The sequence below is a fragment of the Rhinoraja longicauda genome, chromosome 5 (genome assembly GCF_053455715.1).
Source record: "Rhinoraja longicauda isolate Sanriku21f chromosome 5, sRhiLon1.1, whole genome shotgun sequence".
Lineage (NCBI taxonomy): Eukaryota > Metazoa > Chordata > Chondrichthyes > Rajiformes > Arhynchobatidae > Rhinoraja > Rhinoraja longicauda.
The window spans coordinates 39,975,324-39,994,934 of record NC_135957.1 but is presented as its reverse complement, the minus strand read 5'-3'; the positions used below and the strand labels follow the sequence as shown (position 1 = coordinate 39,994,934).

The following is a 19,611-nucleotide window of genomic DNA, read 5'->3' as shown; positions in this document are numbered from 1 at the left end:
AGGGGGGAGTTAAAGTGCTGAGCCACCGGGAAATCAGGTTGGTTAAGACGGACTGAGCGGAGGTGTTCAGCGAGTCCCCCTTGTCCTCACCTTCCACCCCATCAGCCGTCGCATGCAACATATTATCCTCCAACATTTCCGCCACCTCCAACGGCATCCCACTACTGGCCACATCTTCCCATCTCCACACCTTTCTGCTTTCTGCAGAGACCGTTCCCTCCGAAACTCCCTGGTCCGCCCATCCTTTCCCACCCAAACCACCCCCTCCCCAGGTACTTTCCCCTGCAATCGCAGGAGATGCAACACCTGTCCCTTTACCTCCCCCTTCGACTCCATCCAAGGACCCAAACAGTCTTTCCTGGTGAGGCAGAGGTTTACCTGCGCCTCCTCCAACCTCATCTACTGTATCCACTGTTCCAGGTGTCAACTTCTCTACATCGGCGAGACCAAGTGCAGGCTCAGTGATCATTTCGCTCAGTCAGCCTTAACCCACCTGATCTTCCGGTGGCTAAGCACTTTAACTTCCCCTCCCATTCCCAATCTGACCTTTCTGTCCTGGACCTCCTTCATTGCCAGAGTAAGGCCCAGCACAAATTGGAGGAACAGCACCTCATATTTCGCTTGGGTAGTTTACACCCCAGCGGTATCAACATTGACTTCTCTAACTTCAGATAGTCCCTGCTTTTCCTCTCTATTCCCCCCCCCCCTTCCCAGTTCTCCCACTAATCTTCCTGTCTCCTACTACATCCTATCTTTGTCCCACCCCATCCCCTGACATCAGTCTGAAGAAGGGTCTCGACCCGAAACATCACCCATTCCTTCTCTCCAGAGAGGCTGCCTGACCCGCTGAGTTATTCCAGCGTTTTGTGTCAACCTTCGATTTAAACCAGCATCTAGAGTTTTCTTTCCTAATAAAAGTTTGACTTTGACCATCTGGGCAGCATGGTGGCCCAGCGGTAGAGTTGCTGCCTTACAGCACCAGAGACCTGGGTTCGATCTTGCCGACCGGTGTAGTCTGTACGGGGTTTGTATGTTTTCTCTCTGACCGTATATGTTTTTGGAGTGTGGGAGGAAACAGGAGTTTCCGGAGAAAACCCACGTAGGTCATGGGGAGAACGCATAAACTCCATACAGACAGCACCCATAGTCAGGAACGAACCCTGGTCTCTGGCACTAAAAGGCAGCAACTCTACTGCCGTGCCACCCTCCAGGTGCTTCTTTTTGCTCCCCCACTCCAAAGACGTGCAGAATTGTAGATTAATTGGCTTCTGTAAATTGTAAATTGTCCCTGGTGTGTAGGATAGAACCAGTGTACAGGGTGATTGCTGGTCGGCCTTGTTGCCACGTTGTATCTCTATAGTCAATATCACCACTGCGCATTGGCACAGAGCACGTTGTCTTTTTCATCCACAGCTGTATTGATTTCAGATTCATTGTTCCAGAGACCGCACCTGGAGTACTGTGTGCAGTTTTGGTCTCCAAATTTGAGGAAGGATATTCTTGCTATGGAGGGCGTGCAGCGTAGGTTCACTAGGTTAATTCCCGGAATGGCGGGACTGTCGTATGTTGAAAGGCTGGAGCGATTGGGCTTGTATACACTGGAATTTAGAAGGATGAGGGGGGATCTTATTGAAACATATAAGATAATTAGGGGATTGGACACATTAGAGGCAGATAACATGTTCCCAATGTTGGGGGAGTCCAGAACAAGGGGCCACAGTTTGAGAATAAGGGGTAGGCCATTTAGAACGGAGATGAGGAAGAACTTTTTCAGTCAGAGGGTGGTGAAGGTGTGGAATTCTCTGCCTCAGAAGGCAGTGGAGGCCAGTTCGTTGGATGCTTTCAAGAGAGAGCTGGATAGAGCTCTTAAGGATAGCGGAGTGAGGGGGTATGGGGAGAAGGCAGGAACGGGGTACTGATTGAGAGTGATCAGCCATGATCGCATTGAATGGCGGTGCTGGCTCGAAGGGCTGAATGGCCTACTCCTGCACCTATTGTCTATTGTCTATTGTCTATTGTCAGTCTATGCTATCTGCACATCTCAGCAAGAGTAAGAGGAGGTTCCAGTAACAAGCATCAACCTCCTCTTGGAGATTACTATTTGCATTGGAAATTACATGCACATGGGTACCATTCAACTGAATGATTAGTGTTTAATCCATTATTCCTTTCTGTCAAATATACTGCCAATGCTGTTTATGGGCTCATGTCTGATTTGGTATCAGTTTATATTCTGCATATTCTGATATTTTTACCACTATGAAGGGTTTGCGATAAATTTTGCATATCCCCCTTTATTCATTCTCCCACATTCTCTACATTAAAGTGCATTGCTAACCATTTGTGCAAACCTGCTTGACCCTCGTCAAGTTCTCCATATTTCACCATGCTCCTTATTTCTAAGTTATCTGGTGGGATGAAGTTATGCTCTTATGCCCAGTGCAAATCATTTATAGTTTGAGAAACAACGATGCCAACTGTGATCCATCATGGTTTATATTCCTCCAAATGCCAAAGCATTAAATGATACGTTTATTTCTCCTTTCACATTATCAAATACTGCACAATATCTTCCAGTGTTTCATCATCCATCATAATTAAAAATACATTTTACTCCCTAACAGATGGTGTTGAACCAATATTTTGCATCTGTGTACAAACCTTTTTATTTTTTATTTCGTAGCATGCTCTTTGCCAGCCTTTCTTAAGTTCATAAGGTCATAAGGAATAGGAGTAGAAATAGGCCATTCGGCCCATCAGGTCTATTACACCATTCAATCATGGCTGATCTATCTCTCCCTCCTAACCACATTCTCTTGCCTTCTCCCCATAATCTCTGACACCTGTACTAATCAAGAATCTATCTATCTCTGCCTTAAAAATATCCACGGCCTCCACAGCCTTCTGTCGCGAAGAATTCCATAGATTCACCACCCTCTGACTAAAGACATTTCTAATCTCCTTCCTAAAAGAATGTCCTTTAATTCTTCCACTTTCCAATTACTGTATCAAACCACATCAATCATTGATTACATTATGACCATGTTTTCTAGCTGCCCTCCTTACCCATCTGGGGGAATAACTGGTAGTGACCATTTCTACATTTGATATAGTAATTGAAATGAATAATAGTTTGATTAAAAGCTATAATTAACATCCTATGTTTTAGCACAGCTTTCTTGAAGATAGACACAAAAAGCTGGAGTTACTCAGTGGGTCAGGCAGCATCTCTGGAGAAAAGGAATAGATTCCTTTCTTGAAGAGTTAGAAACTTTGATTTACTGATCGCCCTCTCCATTCCAACCCCATAATGGCAATTAGTCCACCAACTTGCAACTCTCTTCTCTATGCTCATTATGGCTTTGTCTTTCTTTAGTAGACAAAACCTAAAACTGAATCATAACTGGGTATCTTGGCCAAATAATATTTTCTTTTGCAAGATGCAGGCCCTTCTTGTGAGTTACAAATTAATTCTTTTTTTTTTAAATTTCCAGGTGATAATCAAGTAGTCTTTCCTTGGAAGGTAATGAAACTTTAGAATGCTCCACCATTGCAGTGAAAACTCAGTTGCTTTGTAACTGTATATTTAAGACTGAGATAGCAAGATCTATGGATAACAAGAGAACTGAGAGACCGGTAGTCAGTTCTGGAAAGTGTCACTAGTAAAGATCAGTCATGATCTTATTGAACAGTGGAAGGGATCAAATGGCTCCCCCTGCTTCTATTTCTTACGTTGTGAAGTATACTCCATTTAAATTTCACAAACTAGTATAACTTAAGCACAAGGCATGGTGTTTCTACTTTTAGTTTTGGAGATACAGTGCGGACACTGGCCCTTCCGCCCACCGAGTCCGCACTGATCTGCGATCCCCATACACTAACATTATCCTACACACTTGGCACAATTTACAATCTTACCGAAGCCAATTAATCTATAAATCTGTACGTCTTTGGAGTGTGGGAGGACACCAGAGCTTCTGGAGAAAACCCACGCGGTCACAGGGGGAATGTACAAACTCCGTACAGACAGCACCCGTAATCAGGATCGAACCCAGGTCCCTGGCGCTGTAAGGCAGCAACTTTACTGCTGCGCCGCCATGATTTATTCACTTAGCAATTTACAGTTTGACTCATGGGAAAGTATTAGTGCACATAACCTAAGTTTCAGCAGCTCTGCTCGTAAAGACATGAACACAAAAGAAAAAGAATTAAAATGCATTTACTTATTATTCATACACTGATGTGAAATTAAGTCGATTATAGACAATCCCTTCACAGGCAAGCGCATAAATTAGTTCTCCTCTGAGATATTTGATGTTACATAAAAGATTTATTATTCCGACGTACTAGTTTTTATGATGTCCAGCCATCAATGTATTCACAATGCATACCTGAGAAAGTGTCTAAAGAGCTGCCAAATTATTACATATGGTCAACATGAAGAATAGTGATCAGGGTAAAAATGTTCTCATCGTACTAGGAAAGCATCTGGAAATTTACTTCAGATCAGTATCTCCAAGATTTTGTTTTCATTGTCTACACTTTGAACATACAGTGCCCTCCATAATTTTGGAACAAAGATTCATCATTTATTTATTTGCCTCTGTACTCCACAATTTGAGATTTGTAATAGAAAAAAAAATCACATGTGGTTAAAGTGCACATTGTCAGATTTTAATAAAGGCCACTTTTATACATTTTGGTTTCACCATGTAAAACTTACAGCAGTGTTTATACATAGTCCCCCCATTTTAGGGCACCATAATGCTTGGGACACAGCAAAGTCATGTAAATGAAAGGATTCATGTTTAGTATTTTGTTGCATATCTTTTGCATGCAATGACTGCTTGAAGTCTGCGATTCATGGACATCACCAGTTGCTGGGTGTCTTCTCTGGTGATGCTCTGCCAGGCCTGTATTGCAGCCGTCTTTAGCTTATGCTTGTTTTGGGGGCTAGTCCCCTTCAGTTTTCTCTTCAGCATCCAAAAGGCATGCTCAATTGGGTTCAGATCGGGTGATTGACTTGGCCATTCAATGTATGAATTAGATCAAGGCTTCCTATTCAAAATAAAAAAGACTAACCAGAAACAGACTTAAATGTCCACAGGCGGCTGTGGAGGCCAATCCAATGGATATTTTTAAGGCGGAGATTGACAGATTCTCGATTTGTAAGAGTGTCAGAAATTATAGGGAGAAGGCAGGAGAATGGGGTTGAGAAAGAAAGATAGATAAGCCATGATTGAATGGCAGAGTTGACTTGATTCTGGCCTAATTCTTCTCCTATAACTTACGAACTTATGTGAAGTGTTTAATAAACTTGTATACGTATTCAAAATGTTCATCTTAGCTGTGCATTATGAAGGAGGCAAATCGTGTCAAAATTGTGTAATGTGAAGTTTTCAAAATCACTCTATCCACGGTGTACAAATTATGTCAGATTAGATATGAAGGAAGTAGTTTTATCTTCCACCAGCATGATAATCGCATGAAAGAGCCGATCAAGTATCTTTAGTGGATCTGTTCCAAATTATACTCCCTCTGTTGATTCTGTCTGAAAAGCCATACATTTCCTTTAAAGACCTAAAGATTAATGTGTTGAAAGAATAACACCTAAACTGTCTAAATTGTGGTTAAGTTTTAAAAATACCTTTCACTCTCGATTCAAATATACTGCAGTATTCTGGTAAGTGGTTTGCATTCAACCATGTATTCAATTTCTGCAACCTCCTTGAAGTTTAAAGAACAACTTAACCCAGGTGGCATTCACAATGCTCTCTGTTTTCTTGGACGCCTGATTTCCTGACCAGAACAATCACATATTGCTGCTTATTGCAGTCTAGGGGTATGCAGGAGACAGCTCTATCCTGTTATTCACTGAATGTGCCACACCATAGATCAAGGATTGTGTTTTAAGCTACTGGCAACAATTTATTTCTATTCTTTTGAATTGAAGAATTGCATTGTTGCAAAAGGGAAGGATTTCCATTCAAATTAGTCATGCTACATTTCTTATAAATAGGCTGTACTGTATGGAAACCACAACTTTACATATTATCTTAAACATACCCTTGTTAAATTGTAAATTTATAACAAACACTACCTCTGGATATTTTTTTTAACTTTTTGCGTTTTTATCAGTTTTGTGCACGTAACTCATTAGAATTTAGCAGAAATTATCCTGTAAACCAGAAATGTCAAATATGCAAAATAATGTAAAGAGACATCATTGATAGCAAGGAAGGTCTTTTTGAAAGATCCATGTATTGTTCATACAAGATCGCAAATGCCATCAATGTTCTGCTAGAATCTTGAACCGGCAAAAATAGAGGTAAAAAAACCCAAGGAGACATAATTTCTCAGTTTTGCAAATGTACCTCAATACAATACAATACAATATATCTTTATTGTCATTGTACAGGGGTACAACGAGATTGGGAATGCGCCTCCCATACGATGCCTCAAACGGGGCATGAAATTTGCCCTTGTTTTGTTGAGGGTGTGTTTGACTTTTTCCTTCCATATAGTCATGCAATGTGGAAACAGTCCCATCGGCCCAACAGTCCCATCTACAATTGTCCAACCTGCCTGCGCTTGGCCCATATCCCTCTAAATCTATCCTGTCAATGTATGTTGCACTCATTCTTGTGACTCAGAAGGTATCCATTCAATTTATTTAGTCTATGCCTTCTGCCGGAGCATCCATCAGTGCCATCCACCCACATTTGCATTTAACCTGTCCTCTCTTACATGACCATCAATTTCCCCCTGTTTTTCAGAGAAATAATCAACTGCACACAAACCCTTCAAACTTGGTCCCCACAGACTGCTGAAGCCAATGGTAGATCAATAGAAAAATCAAGATCTATAAAACCTCTTGGAAGTAATTTCTCTTCTTATTCTCCCCAAAAGTGATTTATAATACTCCCAAAGTCATACTATTTCAGGAAGGGCGCCCATCTGATGGAATATCACATTGCGTATCCCAAACACAGGTAACAACAAACATATAAGTCTGCAGAAATCTTAGAAAAACAATACATATTTAGAGTCTGAAGAAGTTGTCTCCACCTGAAAACATTGTCCGTCCACTTCCTCCACCGTTGCTGTCTGAGCCACTGGGCTCCTCCAGCAGTTTGTTTTTTGTGTAACATATGTCAAATGTTTACAGAAAACGGTGCAAACACAAAGGGGATAACAAGAGAGATAATGAGGCTAGGAATATTGGTGAATGAGAGTATGTATAGATAAGAGAAAAACATTGTTACAGCATTGCCCCTTCTCACCTCCGGTTACAATGTTATTGCCATTTGGTGCTATCTGGCTGAGATCACGGAACAAAACTGGGATTTTAAACATTCCAAGGCCATCAAGAAATTTGTAATACCAATTTACAGTTCCAAATTATTAGATGCATTGATATACTCCTAACACACACACACAGCAAACCATCTGCCCAATCAAACTACAATTCTTGAATCCAAGTTTTATCACTTAAACAATAACATTTAATTACTGTGCTCTTAACAGCCTTGGAATGCTCACACCACTGAGCCAAGTTTTTGGAATTACCCTGAGATGATACACCACACACAATGGGCAGAAACAGGTTTCAGTGATTTCAAACAGTGCCACCCATTTGTAACCAAACACCAGCCACAGATTTAAGTGAAGATGAACACAAAATGCTGAAGTAACTCAGCAGGACAGGGAGCATCTCTGGTTAGAAGGAATGAGTGACGTTTCGGGTCGAGACTCTTCTTCAGCCATTCTTTCTATCCAGAGATGCTGCATGTCCCGCTGAGTTACTCCAGCTTTTTGTGTCTATCTTCGGTGTAAACCAGCATCAGCAGATCTTTCCTACACGGATTTAAGTGTGGAGCCTCAAGCCTGTTTCCATCCGTAAGGCCATCAGTCCCAGATTTTATTACGACTGATTACAGTTTACCATTCCATTACTTCTCCCTCATTGAACAAAGTTGACCCATAGTATTGCAGATGACACATTAAATTTATTTAACAACACAACAGCCTCTAACTTTTAAGTTCATTACAGTTTTTCAGCAGTTCTTACAGCTATGAAAAGAGAAATATATTGTTAAAATACAAACACGAGGGTTACTTGAGTGGGAAAAAGTGTATGTCATTGGAAATAAAAAGTACCAATACTAATTTTTGGGAGGTTGAGGCATACCTTATACTTTTATCTTCTTGTTTGTCTCTTTGAGTGTGTCCTTACTTCACAGCTTCACCATGCAAGAGGATGGCTGGAGATCTAAGTTCAGACAAACTTATCAGCTATTGCGTACTAATACATGCATCATTTTGCATGCCGCTGCCATTCTGGTCTTGCACATAAATCAAAAATCATCCAAGTTATGTATATCCGCTATTATTGTATCCCCACGATTCATTTTCTGAGCTGAAACTGATATTGAGCAGAATGGAAAATAATGGAGGTCCATTCTGATATTACTCTGCGCACCTTGATGCCCATATAAGAAAGATAACTGGTACAAGGCAGATGCAGAATCTGATTCATAACCAAACTTTGTTACTAGTTGGTGGAAATAATCAAATACTCCGATTCAAAATAAATATAATTATGCAATCGCATTCAATAGCCAAATGAAAACAGTATTCTACATAATCAAAAATTTTAAAATGCAGTTACTAGAAATCTAAAATAAAAACAAAAAGTGTTCTCTAAGTAGAAGACTCTTCATCAACTTCCTCAGGCTCTTCAATCTAAACATTAACAGTCCTTCTTTTTCCATCGATGTATCAGTATTTGATTCTGATCAGTACCTTTCTGTACATGTATTTGAGGTATCTGACATTAATTGAGAAACACAGGAGTTGACTTTGTTGTGTCAGTGCCAATGACCTTTTAGAAAGGAAGATATTTAATGATCAAAATACCCTTGTTATTGCCACCTGCTTGGAATAAGTGAAAGGAATTTATTTATCAGGCATTAGGAAATCCTGCAAATAATAAATTTGGATGAATGCCCTATTCATCCTGAACTGATATTACTGATTCATTTACACAATTTATTTTCTTTTGATTTACAATCCAGTTCTGCCCTTCCTTGTATCCCAATTACATTTATGGTCTATTTAAGGAGTGTGAAATGTTTCCAGCACTCACCTGTCTGTAGACTATGGAAAAAAATGCAGATATGATTGTGATTTTCTGACACATGCACTTGGTAAGTTCGCTTCCTCACCATAAGTGTAGAATCAAAATATCCCTTCTATTCTATTTATTAAGAGGCTTTGGCTGATACAGGATATTTGCCTCAAATAGAAATATAAAAAAATAGAATTTTCAATTACATTTCTTTCCTTCGTGTCCATAAATGCATCATTGAAAACATCATTGAAAGTACCTTTAATGTATTTTTATGGAGATAACCAAAGATTGTTCCAGAAATCAATTGATACATTGGCGAAGGAAAATTTGTTCAAAACAGATCTAGTGTGTCCGTAGTTGGTGTCTCATTCTCTTGAATGTATTTCAGAATATCCAGTTCATTCATGGCAGCCACTGTGCTTCTGGAGGAACTTGCTTCTGCTGCAAGATTGTTCCTCATTTCCGAAGGGCAGGCAGGCTTCTTGAACACAACTGGCTTGTTTGGCACAGCTGGCTTGGTCGGTACAGCCGGCTTCTTTGCCACGGCCGGTTTGGTTGGCACAGTTGGCTTGGTTGGCGCAGTTGCTTTTGTTTCATTACTGGCCCTCAGCTTCCATAATTTATCCAAGTCATCTTCAACTCTGAAAGTATTAAAGAGCACAAAATACACAATTAGTGATGTTATTATTATTTGCCTGCTATATTTTTATTTTGAAAAAAAGTACAGCAAATGGCAATTGCAACTGCTATCTATGCCACCAGAAACATTTAAGAATATACAAAACTGTAATCTGTCCTGCCCAAAGCAATAGCATATGAGCAAAAATATATTTGTTGCCAAGAAGGATTCGATATCACGCACTTGGGGATTCACAGACTAGGAACACTGGTTTCAGTGGATGTTTAATAAGAAAAGCTGAAACTTAATGCAAAAGAAACCGGTAGAAAATTTAGTCCAATTTATTTCTGTGATGAGTTTTATTTTACATAACCAGCAATGTGTATTCCTCCCAAGAGAATCATTGCAAATTTGGAAAGTGGGCCTTACAATCTTAGGTTTAATTTGCTTTCAATTGAATTGGAGAAATTCCAAAGTACAGATTAAGAGAGAAACAGTCGAGTGAGATGAATGGTGGCATAGTACGTGGACTTAGAATTATGCAATTTATCTTAAATGTTTTATTTATTTAAAAGTTATTACATAGTATTGATATTGAGCAGTTTAACAAAATAATAAATATCGTGTCTGTTTTGATAATAAAATATTTGGACAGTGAACGTAGGAAGCAGCTATCCGTTACAAAAGAGCACGTTTTATCAGTCACTCTTCTTTAAATTATTAGTCTGTTTTGATAAAACTCTTAGACCACAATTCTGCATTAAACTAACACCTACACACTGTAGAAATGCTAAATTTCTCATTTCGCTGCTGGGTTTTGTTTCCAGTTGGAAACTAGTTTTGTTACCAGTTAGAGTTGTTGCCACCCACTATAGTGTGGCAGGATTAAATTGGCCAATGAGACTTGGACTTTGGCCGGTGACTTTAAGCTATTAATTCCACCGTTCTACCCAGCGAAGTCTGTATGTGAGTGTGCAGCATAAGTGCTCTCAAGGTTGTAGATAGTTTTGAGTATCTTTAGGAATTTTCTGAGACAGCGATACTGTCATAATATACAATTATGAGAGGCACAGATAGGGTAGACGGTCAGAACCTATTTCCCAGGCTGTCCAACACTAGAGGGCATAGCTATAAGGTAAGAGGGGGAAAGTTTAATGGAGATGTGCAGGACAAGTTTTTGTTTACATAGGGAGTGGTGGGGGCCTGGTACAGATTGCCAGGGATGGTAGTGGAAGCAGATACAATAGTGATGTTTAAGAGGCTTTTAGATTGGCACATGGAAGTGCAAGGAATAGAGGGATATGGATCACTTACAGGCACACGAGATCAATTTAACTTGGCATTGTGTTCAATGCAAACATTGTGGGCCAAAGGGCCCGATCCTGTGCTGTACTTTTCTACTGAAACCAATCAATCTGTTTTCTGCTCGCAACCATGGCCAAGAGCTGAAGGGCACTTAACAGGTTTTGGCAATGAGAAGTCATTTAGAAATGAGATGCCACAAGAGGCATGTGGTTGTGTAGATAAATTAAAACAGAGTTAAGTTTGTTTCCAAAAGTTAACTTCAGTTCATATCCTGTCTAAAATAAAAACAATTCAACAACTTGTATGTATGCAAGTGCTTTACTAGTTGCTTATTGTAAACCAAACAGGCTTGAAATTCACCATGATCACAGCAGTTCTACACTATCATTCCTCAGTTTCAGACTTGTGGAATTAGGAATTGGCCAGTACAATGCGGGTAAGTCTTTGAAACTATTGTGGGAATAACCACCCATCGTATAGACAACAAAATCTAAGAGAGTTCAGATATTTGTGACCGCAACTGAAAGTAAACATCAAAACATTTATTACAAAAGTCCACTTCCCTTTAAAGGAACGACTTTCCTAACTATTAAAATAAGTACCTCAACAATTCTTCAGTGTCCTCATCAAGGTTTACATTCACAGTGGTGCTTTTAAGCTCACCAGGAGATGGAAGTAATAAAGGATCATTGGTTTGGACAGTTCCGCCCAAATCTGGGTCTTCAAACAACCTAAAGTCAGCTACAAAACAAGTTATTGTTAATAAACCAGTAGCTTTATGAAATGCATGTCTCACATTATAATTCAGCTAATAACCAGACTTTATTGCTTATGGTTCAGATAATAGTTAGATTCTATAGGCAAACCTTTGGCTCCTGTTAAACATAATCCAATGTTGTGTGCAAAGCATTAACTGTGCCATTTGCTCAAGATGAATGGTTCACCCATTCATACTGGAAATAATAACTGGTGACCCTTCCTTGAATGATGGAAAATGTTAACCCAGAGACAATTAGATGCATAAAGAAACAGAAGTTAAACACACAGGTTTTACAATAATGGCGTATTGAAGCGATAGTAATTCCTGTATTCTTGAAATACACATCGATGAGGGAAAATTGATATAAATAAGTAAAATAAAACTAACACCCATCAATTTGCCTTCATATCAAAGGTAATGCAGAAAGAAACAATAGAATATGGATATTCAACTAGCTTGAAATCTTCTCTTCCCTCTACCTGGCTAACTTTACAAAAAGCTACAGTAAAAAAAATCAGATTCAATCCCAATTCATAAAAAAATATCAACACGAACTGATTACATCTACACTAGCTGAGGAAAATCAATTCAACTTGGGTAATTTGCTTTATATGCATTGGATCGTTTTGCCCTTTTTCTGTTCAAAATGTCTCAAAAATATATGTTTCCTATTTTATTGTTTAAAATAGCAAGACTAGCCCAGATGGCCCTTTCAGCTGCTTTGTCATCTGGTACTATCACAGGTGATGCTCTAACAATACCAAATTCCTTCTTTCTCTACTTCACCTTCAATCAGAAAGCACAATCTAAATCCTACCACAGATCACCTCTTGCTCCACCATGGATTGTTTTTTTTAAATTGTGTATTTTTGCACTCATATTTTTGCAGTCTCTTAACTATCTTGTAGAATCTACAGTATGTGTAATGTATGCTTTTGTGTTTATCTGAGTCAATTAGCCTGCAATGCCACTGCAGGCAACATTTTATTTGTTTTTTAGGGTGGCACAGTGGCACAGCTGGTTCAGCTGCTGCCTCACAGCGCCAGACACATGGGTTCAATCCTCACCTCAGTTGTCTCTGTGGAGTTTGCACATTCTACCTATGACCACGTAGGTTTCCTCCTATATCCCAAAGACGTGTGGATTAGTAGACAAATTGACCTCTGTAAATTGCCCTAGTGTGTACGGTATTGATGAGAAAGTGGAACAATATGGAATGTGTGAATTGGTGATCGATGGTCAGCACGGACTCATTGTGAACTAGTGATCAATGGTTGGCATCGACTCAGTGGGCCAAAGGGCCTGTTTCAATGCTGTATTTCTAAATCAAACTTTACCTCACTATACTTGTGCAAAGGACCATAAACTCAACTTGACTTGACCACCCGTTTCCTTTCTGTATAAAAATCTATGTTCTTCAATATATTCAGCGACTTGGCTCTACAGACTTCTATGATTTAAAAAATTACAGGTTCATTATTCTGAGTGAAGAAATTTCTCTTCCTAAATACCTTCATCCATTTCTTGTGTGTGAGCCCTTGTTGATACCGAGACAGAGGAAACATTTTGCATATAATCAGCCTTTTGACACGTCAGAACGTTTTTCATTGCAATGAAATCTCCCCTCAGGCAGGAAACATGTTCCCAATGTTGGGGGAGTCCAGAACAAGGGGCCACAGTTTAAGGATAAGGGGTAGGCCATTTAGAACGGAGATGAGGAGGAACTTTTTCAGTCAGAGAGTGGTGAAGGTGTGGAATTCTCTGCCTCAGAAGGCAGTGGAGGCCAGTTCGTTGGATGCTTTCAAGAGAGAGCTGGATAGAGCTCTTAAGGATAGCGGAGTGAGGGGGTATGGGGAGAAGGCAGGAACGGGGTACTGATTGAGAGTGATCAGCCATGATCGCATTGAATGGCGGTGCTGGCTCGAAGGGCTGAATGGCCTACTCCTGCACCTATTGTCTATTGTCTATTGTCTATTGTCTCATTCTTCCAAATTTTCGTGAACATTGACCTAATCTCTCCACGTATCACAGTTCCAAGTATTAGTTGGCAAACCTTCACTGCACTCCCTCTTAAGCAAATACACCTTTTATGGGAAAAGAGACCTAAAACTGCACACAATACTCCAGTTGTGGCCTTGTCTACATAACTCATCCTTGCTCCTGCATTCAAAACCTTTTGCAATGGCTACTTTTTTTGGGAAACAAAGATCAGAAACGAATTGGAGCGGGAATGTGTAATTTTGGTTGAGCACACTTTGGAAACCACTCTAGCAGACCGGAAAATACAGGAAATTCTTTAGTATCGGTGTGATTCAATGGCAGTACCTTTTGGGAAGTTCAAGGGTTCAAACCCATTTTCTGAAATTTAAGCACAGCACCGAGGTTAGCATTCAAAGCAGTATTGCAAGAATACAGCACAGTTAACAGACAAAAAAAAATGCTGAAATATTAATGTTTGAGTAATGCTCAGTTAGAGAGTTGCAAAAATGTTAATGTTAGAGAAAAGCTCTGTTAGAGAAATGCAAAAAAGTTAGGGAAATTATCAGTTAGAGAAATGCAAAATGGTGAAATGTTAGAGAAATGCTCTGATCAGTTGAACATTAAAGATGTCGTTATTATTCCTGGAAATTTATGCAAAGGTTTCCTGGCATACAGGTCTGTAAACATTTCTCAATAAACACACAAAAAAATGTTTACACATAAAAAAAGATGCTGACTGGGATTTTATAATGTGCATTGCCACTTTGTTTACTATAATGCCATTTCAAAAGTTTAAATGAATTTGTATTGAAATGTGATGGGATGGCTAGCATTCATGAGGAAGAAATAAATTGGTCATTACTCTGTCTGTTTTCGAGGCAAATGATCATAGCAATGGGACCCTTAAGGATGCATTGAATGGTTCTGAATGTTCGTTAAAAATGAAAATTGTATCAAAGGGAAGAAGAAATCTTCAAGGAACCTATCCCCATGAGGTCAGTGACCATGTGGGGTATTCCTCTCAAATATTCCTGCTTTGCATCTGGCCAGTCATGTGTGCATGTTTTTAAGCTTTATCTTCTACAGAAGGAAGAAGGATCCTGCCAATTCCACTTGAATCCCAGTCCCCACTGCTGATAACCTTTGGTCAATCCTCAAAAGTTAAATGGATTTCCTTGACAGTCAATGTCCGATGAGATAATCATCCAATCTCATTAAAATGGCGCCCATCTCACTCTTTCTCTCCCGAGATTGAATGACATTAATAATCAACATAAATTAGTAAAGTGACCCTCCAGGCCCAATTACAATACAGAATATGCTCCACCTGTAATCACCAAATGCAGCATGCACTTTCTGCATTCCACTGGTAATGCACTTTAGGAAATGCAGTACACTAGTGCCGGATTTAACACCATTCTGCTGAGTGTTAATTCATTGTGCCACTCCTGGTCCTCCAGTCCAAATACTCAATAGTATTACGATGCAAAAGAATTCCCTGTGTTTTCTGGTCTGCTAGAGCGGTTCCCAAAGTGCGCTTGACCAAAATCACACTTCTCCCCACCACCTGCCCCTTTGGAAACCAGCTACTTGGATGACACGCTGGGGCATTGGGAACCTGGTGTGAGCCCCAGTCCTCCACAGGTGCCCCACCAGCAAAACCTCAACGTGGAGAGGTTGCCCCTGATGGCTGTGGTTGGAGGTGCTGCAATGTGCAGTGCAGCCTCTCAGTGATGAGATGTGGTGGCTCAGCCTACTCCCTGGCCTCCATGTTGTGTGTCGTTAGAGACTGGCAGCATTGTCGTTAGAGACTGGCAGCACATGTTGTTGGAGACTGGCAGCACCTGCGCCATGGATTTATAGACCACCCCGATCATCCTTCAATCTCTCCAGTTAGGATAGAGTCATACAGTGTGGAAACAGGTCCCTCAGCCCAACTTGCCCACGCTGACCAACATGCCCCATCTACACTATTCCCACCTGCCTGCTTTTGGGTCATATCCCACTAATCCTCCCCTATCCATGAGCCTGCCTAACTGTTTCTTAAACGTTACGATAGTACCTGCCTCAACAACCTCCTCTGGCAGCTTATTCCATACACCCACCACCTTTTGTGGAAAAACATTAGCCCTCAGGCTTCCATTGAATCCCCCCCCCCACTCATCTTAAATCTATGTCACCTGGTTCTCGATTCCCCTACAAAAGACTCTCTATGTTTACCCGATCTATTCCTCTCATGATTTTGTACACGTATAAGATCACCTCTCATCCTCCTGCGCTCCAAGGAATAAAGCCTGAGTCTGCTCATACTCTCTGTATAGCTCAGACCTCGAGTCCTGGCAACATCTTTCCTATACCAAGGTGACCAACGCTGAAAAAGGATCTCGACCCGAAATGTCACCCATTCCTTCTCTCCAGAGATGCTGCCTGTCCTACTGAGTTACTCCAGCTTTTTGTGTCTATCTTCGGTTTACACCAGCATCTGCAGTGCCTTCCTACACAATATTCCAAATGTGGCCTCACCAACGTCTTATATAACTGTAACATGACCTCCCAACTTCTGTACTCAATGTTCTGACTGATGAAGATCAATGTGCCAAAAGCCTTCTTGACCACCCTATCCATTCGAGACACCACTTTCATGGAATAGCTTTAATTTGGTAGAGTTTTAAATACCTATCTTTAAGAAGCTTTTGATAACTGGCAAGTGGCCAAAAGGTTGACACAAAATGCTGGGATTAACGCAGCAGGACTGGGAGCATCTCTGGAGCAACGTAATGGGTGACGTTTCGGGTCGAGACCCTTCTTCAGACCCAAAATGTCAGGTCTGAAGAAGGATCTCGACCCGAAACATCACCCATTCCGTCTCTCCAGAGATGCTGCCTGTCCCGCTGGCTGACCAGCATTTTGGGTCTATCTTCAGTTTAAACTAGCATCTGCAGTTTCTTCCTACACAAGTAGCCAAAGGTTGTCAGGACTGTCAGTGGGTAGGGCCTCAAGATTTGTGCACAAGGCCTATTTGTCATTAAAAGCCTGCTTTGCCTCACAAGATTCATGTAAGCTTCAGAAGGCAATTTTGTTTTGCCCTCCGCATCCGGGAAAAGTGTACGGGGAGCAAGGATGGCAAATACAGGCTGTGGGCCAGGACACGCACAATCATGGCCATTGTCTGACTCTTCTTAATGAACAAGCCCTTTCATCTTGTACTATCAACCCTTTTGCTACTCAAATTCCTCCTGGAGTTCCCTTCAATACAGACTTTTCCATTCATTCTTTCTACCTCCAACCTCCCACTTCTGTTTAAGTATGTACTTCTTTACAAAATGTTGAATTTCTTGATTCTTCCAGTTCCCAAAGCCTCAAATTGCCAACTCTTTATCTCAGTACAAATACTGCCTGATCTGAAAAACTTTCAGGCATAATTTCAGATTTCCAGCAGCAGCATTTTAAATGTTAAAATTCATATTTTTCAAATTCATTCAATACAGCTATGCTTGATAATTGGTTTATTTAATAAATTCAATTTTGATTTTCCGGATGTGGTGATGAGATTTTAAATGATACGGGCGGATAATTAGATCTGACCACTGGATTATTAGTCTAAGAAAATAATCAACAAGCTAACATTTTCCCTTTATACTGTTGGCAAAAAATTATTTAAGGGAGTAAATTTAAAGCAGTCTATTTTTAACTGGGCTTATTTTTATTAAAATTGTGGGGAATTATTTCAATGGTGTACATTTACTTTATAAACTTTATCAACAACCAGTAATATAATAGTAATATAATACTTAAACTAACATCGCTACAAGCATCAAGGATCATGTGGGAATCACATAATACGGGCGGTACAGGTGGAGCTGCTGCCTCACAGTGCCAGAGACCCGGGTTGATCCTGACTTCAGGTGCTGTCTGTGTGGAATTTGTACATTCTCAGTGTCTATGTGGGTTTCCACCGGGTTCCTCCCCACATCCCAAAGACGTGTGGGTTAATTGGCATCTGTAAATTGCCCCTGATGCATAAGGAGTCATAAGTAATAGGAGCAGAATTATGCCATTCGGCCCATCAAATTTACTCCGCCATTCAATCTTGCAGCGGTAGAGTTGCTGCTTTACAGCGAATGCAGTGCCGGAGACTCAGGTTCGATCCTGACTACGGGTGCTGCACTGTAAGGAGTTTGTACGTTCTCCCCGTGACCTGCGTGGGTTTTCTCCGAGATCTTCGGTTTCCTCCCACACTCCAAAGACGTACAGGTATGTAGGTTAATTGGCTGGGTAAATGTAAAAAATTGTCCCTAGTGGGTGTAGGATAGTGTTAATGTACGGGGATCGCTGGGCGACACGGACTTGGTGGGCCGAAAAGGCCTGTTTCCGGCTGTATATATATGATATGATATGATATGACCTACCTCCCTCCTAACCCAATTGTCGTGTCTTCTCCCCATAACCACAGGGTTCCACGCACGTGGCTGAAGGCACCCACAGGGCCCTGCGGCCTTCAGGGCAGCCGCGACGGTGCGGCGATGGGAAGGACCAGGCAAGCAGGCCCGGCCCACTGCCGGCACCGACCAACATCCGATGGATCCCGGCAAGCGAGCCCAGCTCACCGCGAACCGACGACAATGGAGGGCCGCCCGCCGCGGACAGAGAATTGCTTGCCGCGGACCGTCACCGAGGATCTACCAGTAGGACTGGTAGGCCCGCACACCATGGACTCCGGACTCAGGCCCTTGCCACCAGCATTGACCAAGAACGAAAGGGACATGGAACATGAGGTCGGAGTCCCAAAGGGCTGCGACCACGAAGAACAATGGGGACCTGGCGTGGGGGGAGGCACCGAGAACAAGAGGGACCTGTGGTGGTAGTGGTGGGGGGTGGGCGAGATGAAAAAGGGACCAACAATATTTAAGGGTTCTTTGTAACCGTCTGTGCCTTGTGCTGGCTCTTTTGTGAACTGTGAAAGCAAAAACAAATAATTTCACAGTACCTTCATGTGACAATAAACTATCTATCTGTCGACCCCTGACGCCCACACTAATCAAGAATCTATCTATCTCTGCCTTAAATATATCCATTGACTTGGCCTCCACAGCCATCTGTGGCAAAGACTTCCACAGATTCACTACCCTGGAGTGGGATAACAAAGGACCCGTGTGAACGGGTGATTGATGTTCGGCGGCCCCTTGGTGTGGCGAAGGGCCTGTTTCCATGTTGTTTTTTTCCATCAATTATGACAAGCGGAAGTGGCGGCGCCTAACGGCTGCGGCTCACTAGCAGTCTGTTCGTCTTTTTTCCTTTTTTTTTTTGTTGTGTCGGTGTTGGGATGGGTTTTTTTTGTGGTTTTTTTGTGTGTATGTGTGGGGGGGGGGGTGGTGGTGTGGGTGGGGGGGTGTGGGTGGGGGAAACCTTTCTCTTTTAGGTCTCTTCCTCACGGCGCGGGGTGCGGCTCGGCCGCGGGGCCTAACATCGCCCGGTGCGGCTCGGCCGCTGGACTTAACATCGCTGGTGCGGCTCGGCCGCGGGACTTAACAGTGCCCGGTGCGGCTCGGCCGCGGGGCCTAACATCGCTGGTGCGGCTCGGCCGCTGGACTTAACAGTGCCCGGGCCGCGGGGCCTAACATCGCCCGGCGCGGCTCGGCCGCGGGACTTTTCATCGCTGGTGCGGCTCAGCCGCTGGACTTAACATCGCCCGGTGCGGCTTGGCCGCGGGGCCTTCCATCGCCCGGTGCGGCTCGGCCGCTGGACTTAACATCGCCCGGTGCGGCTCGGCCGCGGGACTTAGCTGCGCACGGCTCGGTCGCGGGGCCTTCCAAC

At 41.9% G+C, this 19,611-nt stretch overlaps 1 protein-coding gene across 1 annotated transcript in view; it reads right to left on the bottom strand.

Annotated features, from left to right (window-relative positions):
• Positions 1–7,889: 7,889 nt before the first annotated feature.
• Positions 7,890–19,611, bottom strand: part of hs1bp3 (HCLS1 binding protein 3) — a 64,683-nt gene continuing 52,961 nt past the window's right edge. Inside the window, exons 6-7 of the mRNA XM_078399333.1 lie at positions 11,660–11,798; positions 7,890–9,774 (exon numbers count right to left, since the gene is read on the bottom strand). Coding sequence (XP_078255459.1) covers positions 9,465–9,774; positions 11,660–11,798 — 449 coding nt within the window. The 3' untranslated portion in view covers positions 7,890–9,464. The remainder of the gene's footprint in view (positions 9,775–11,659; positions 11,799–19,611) is intronic.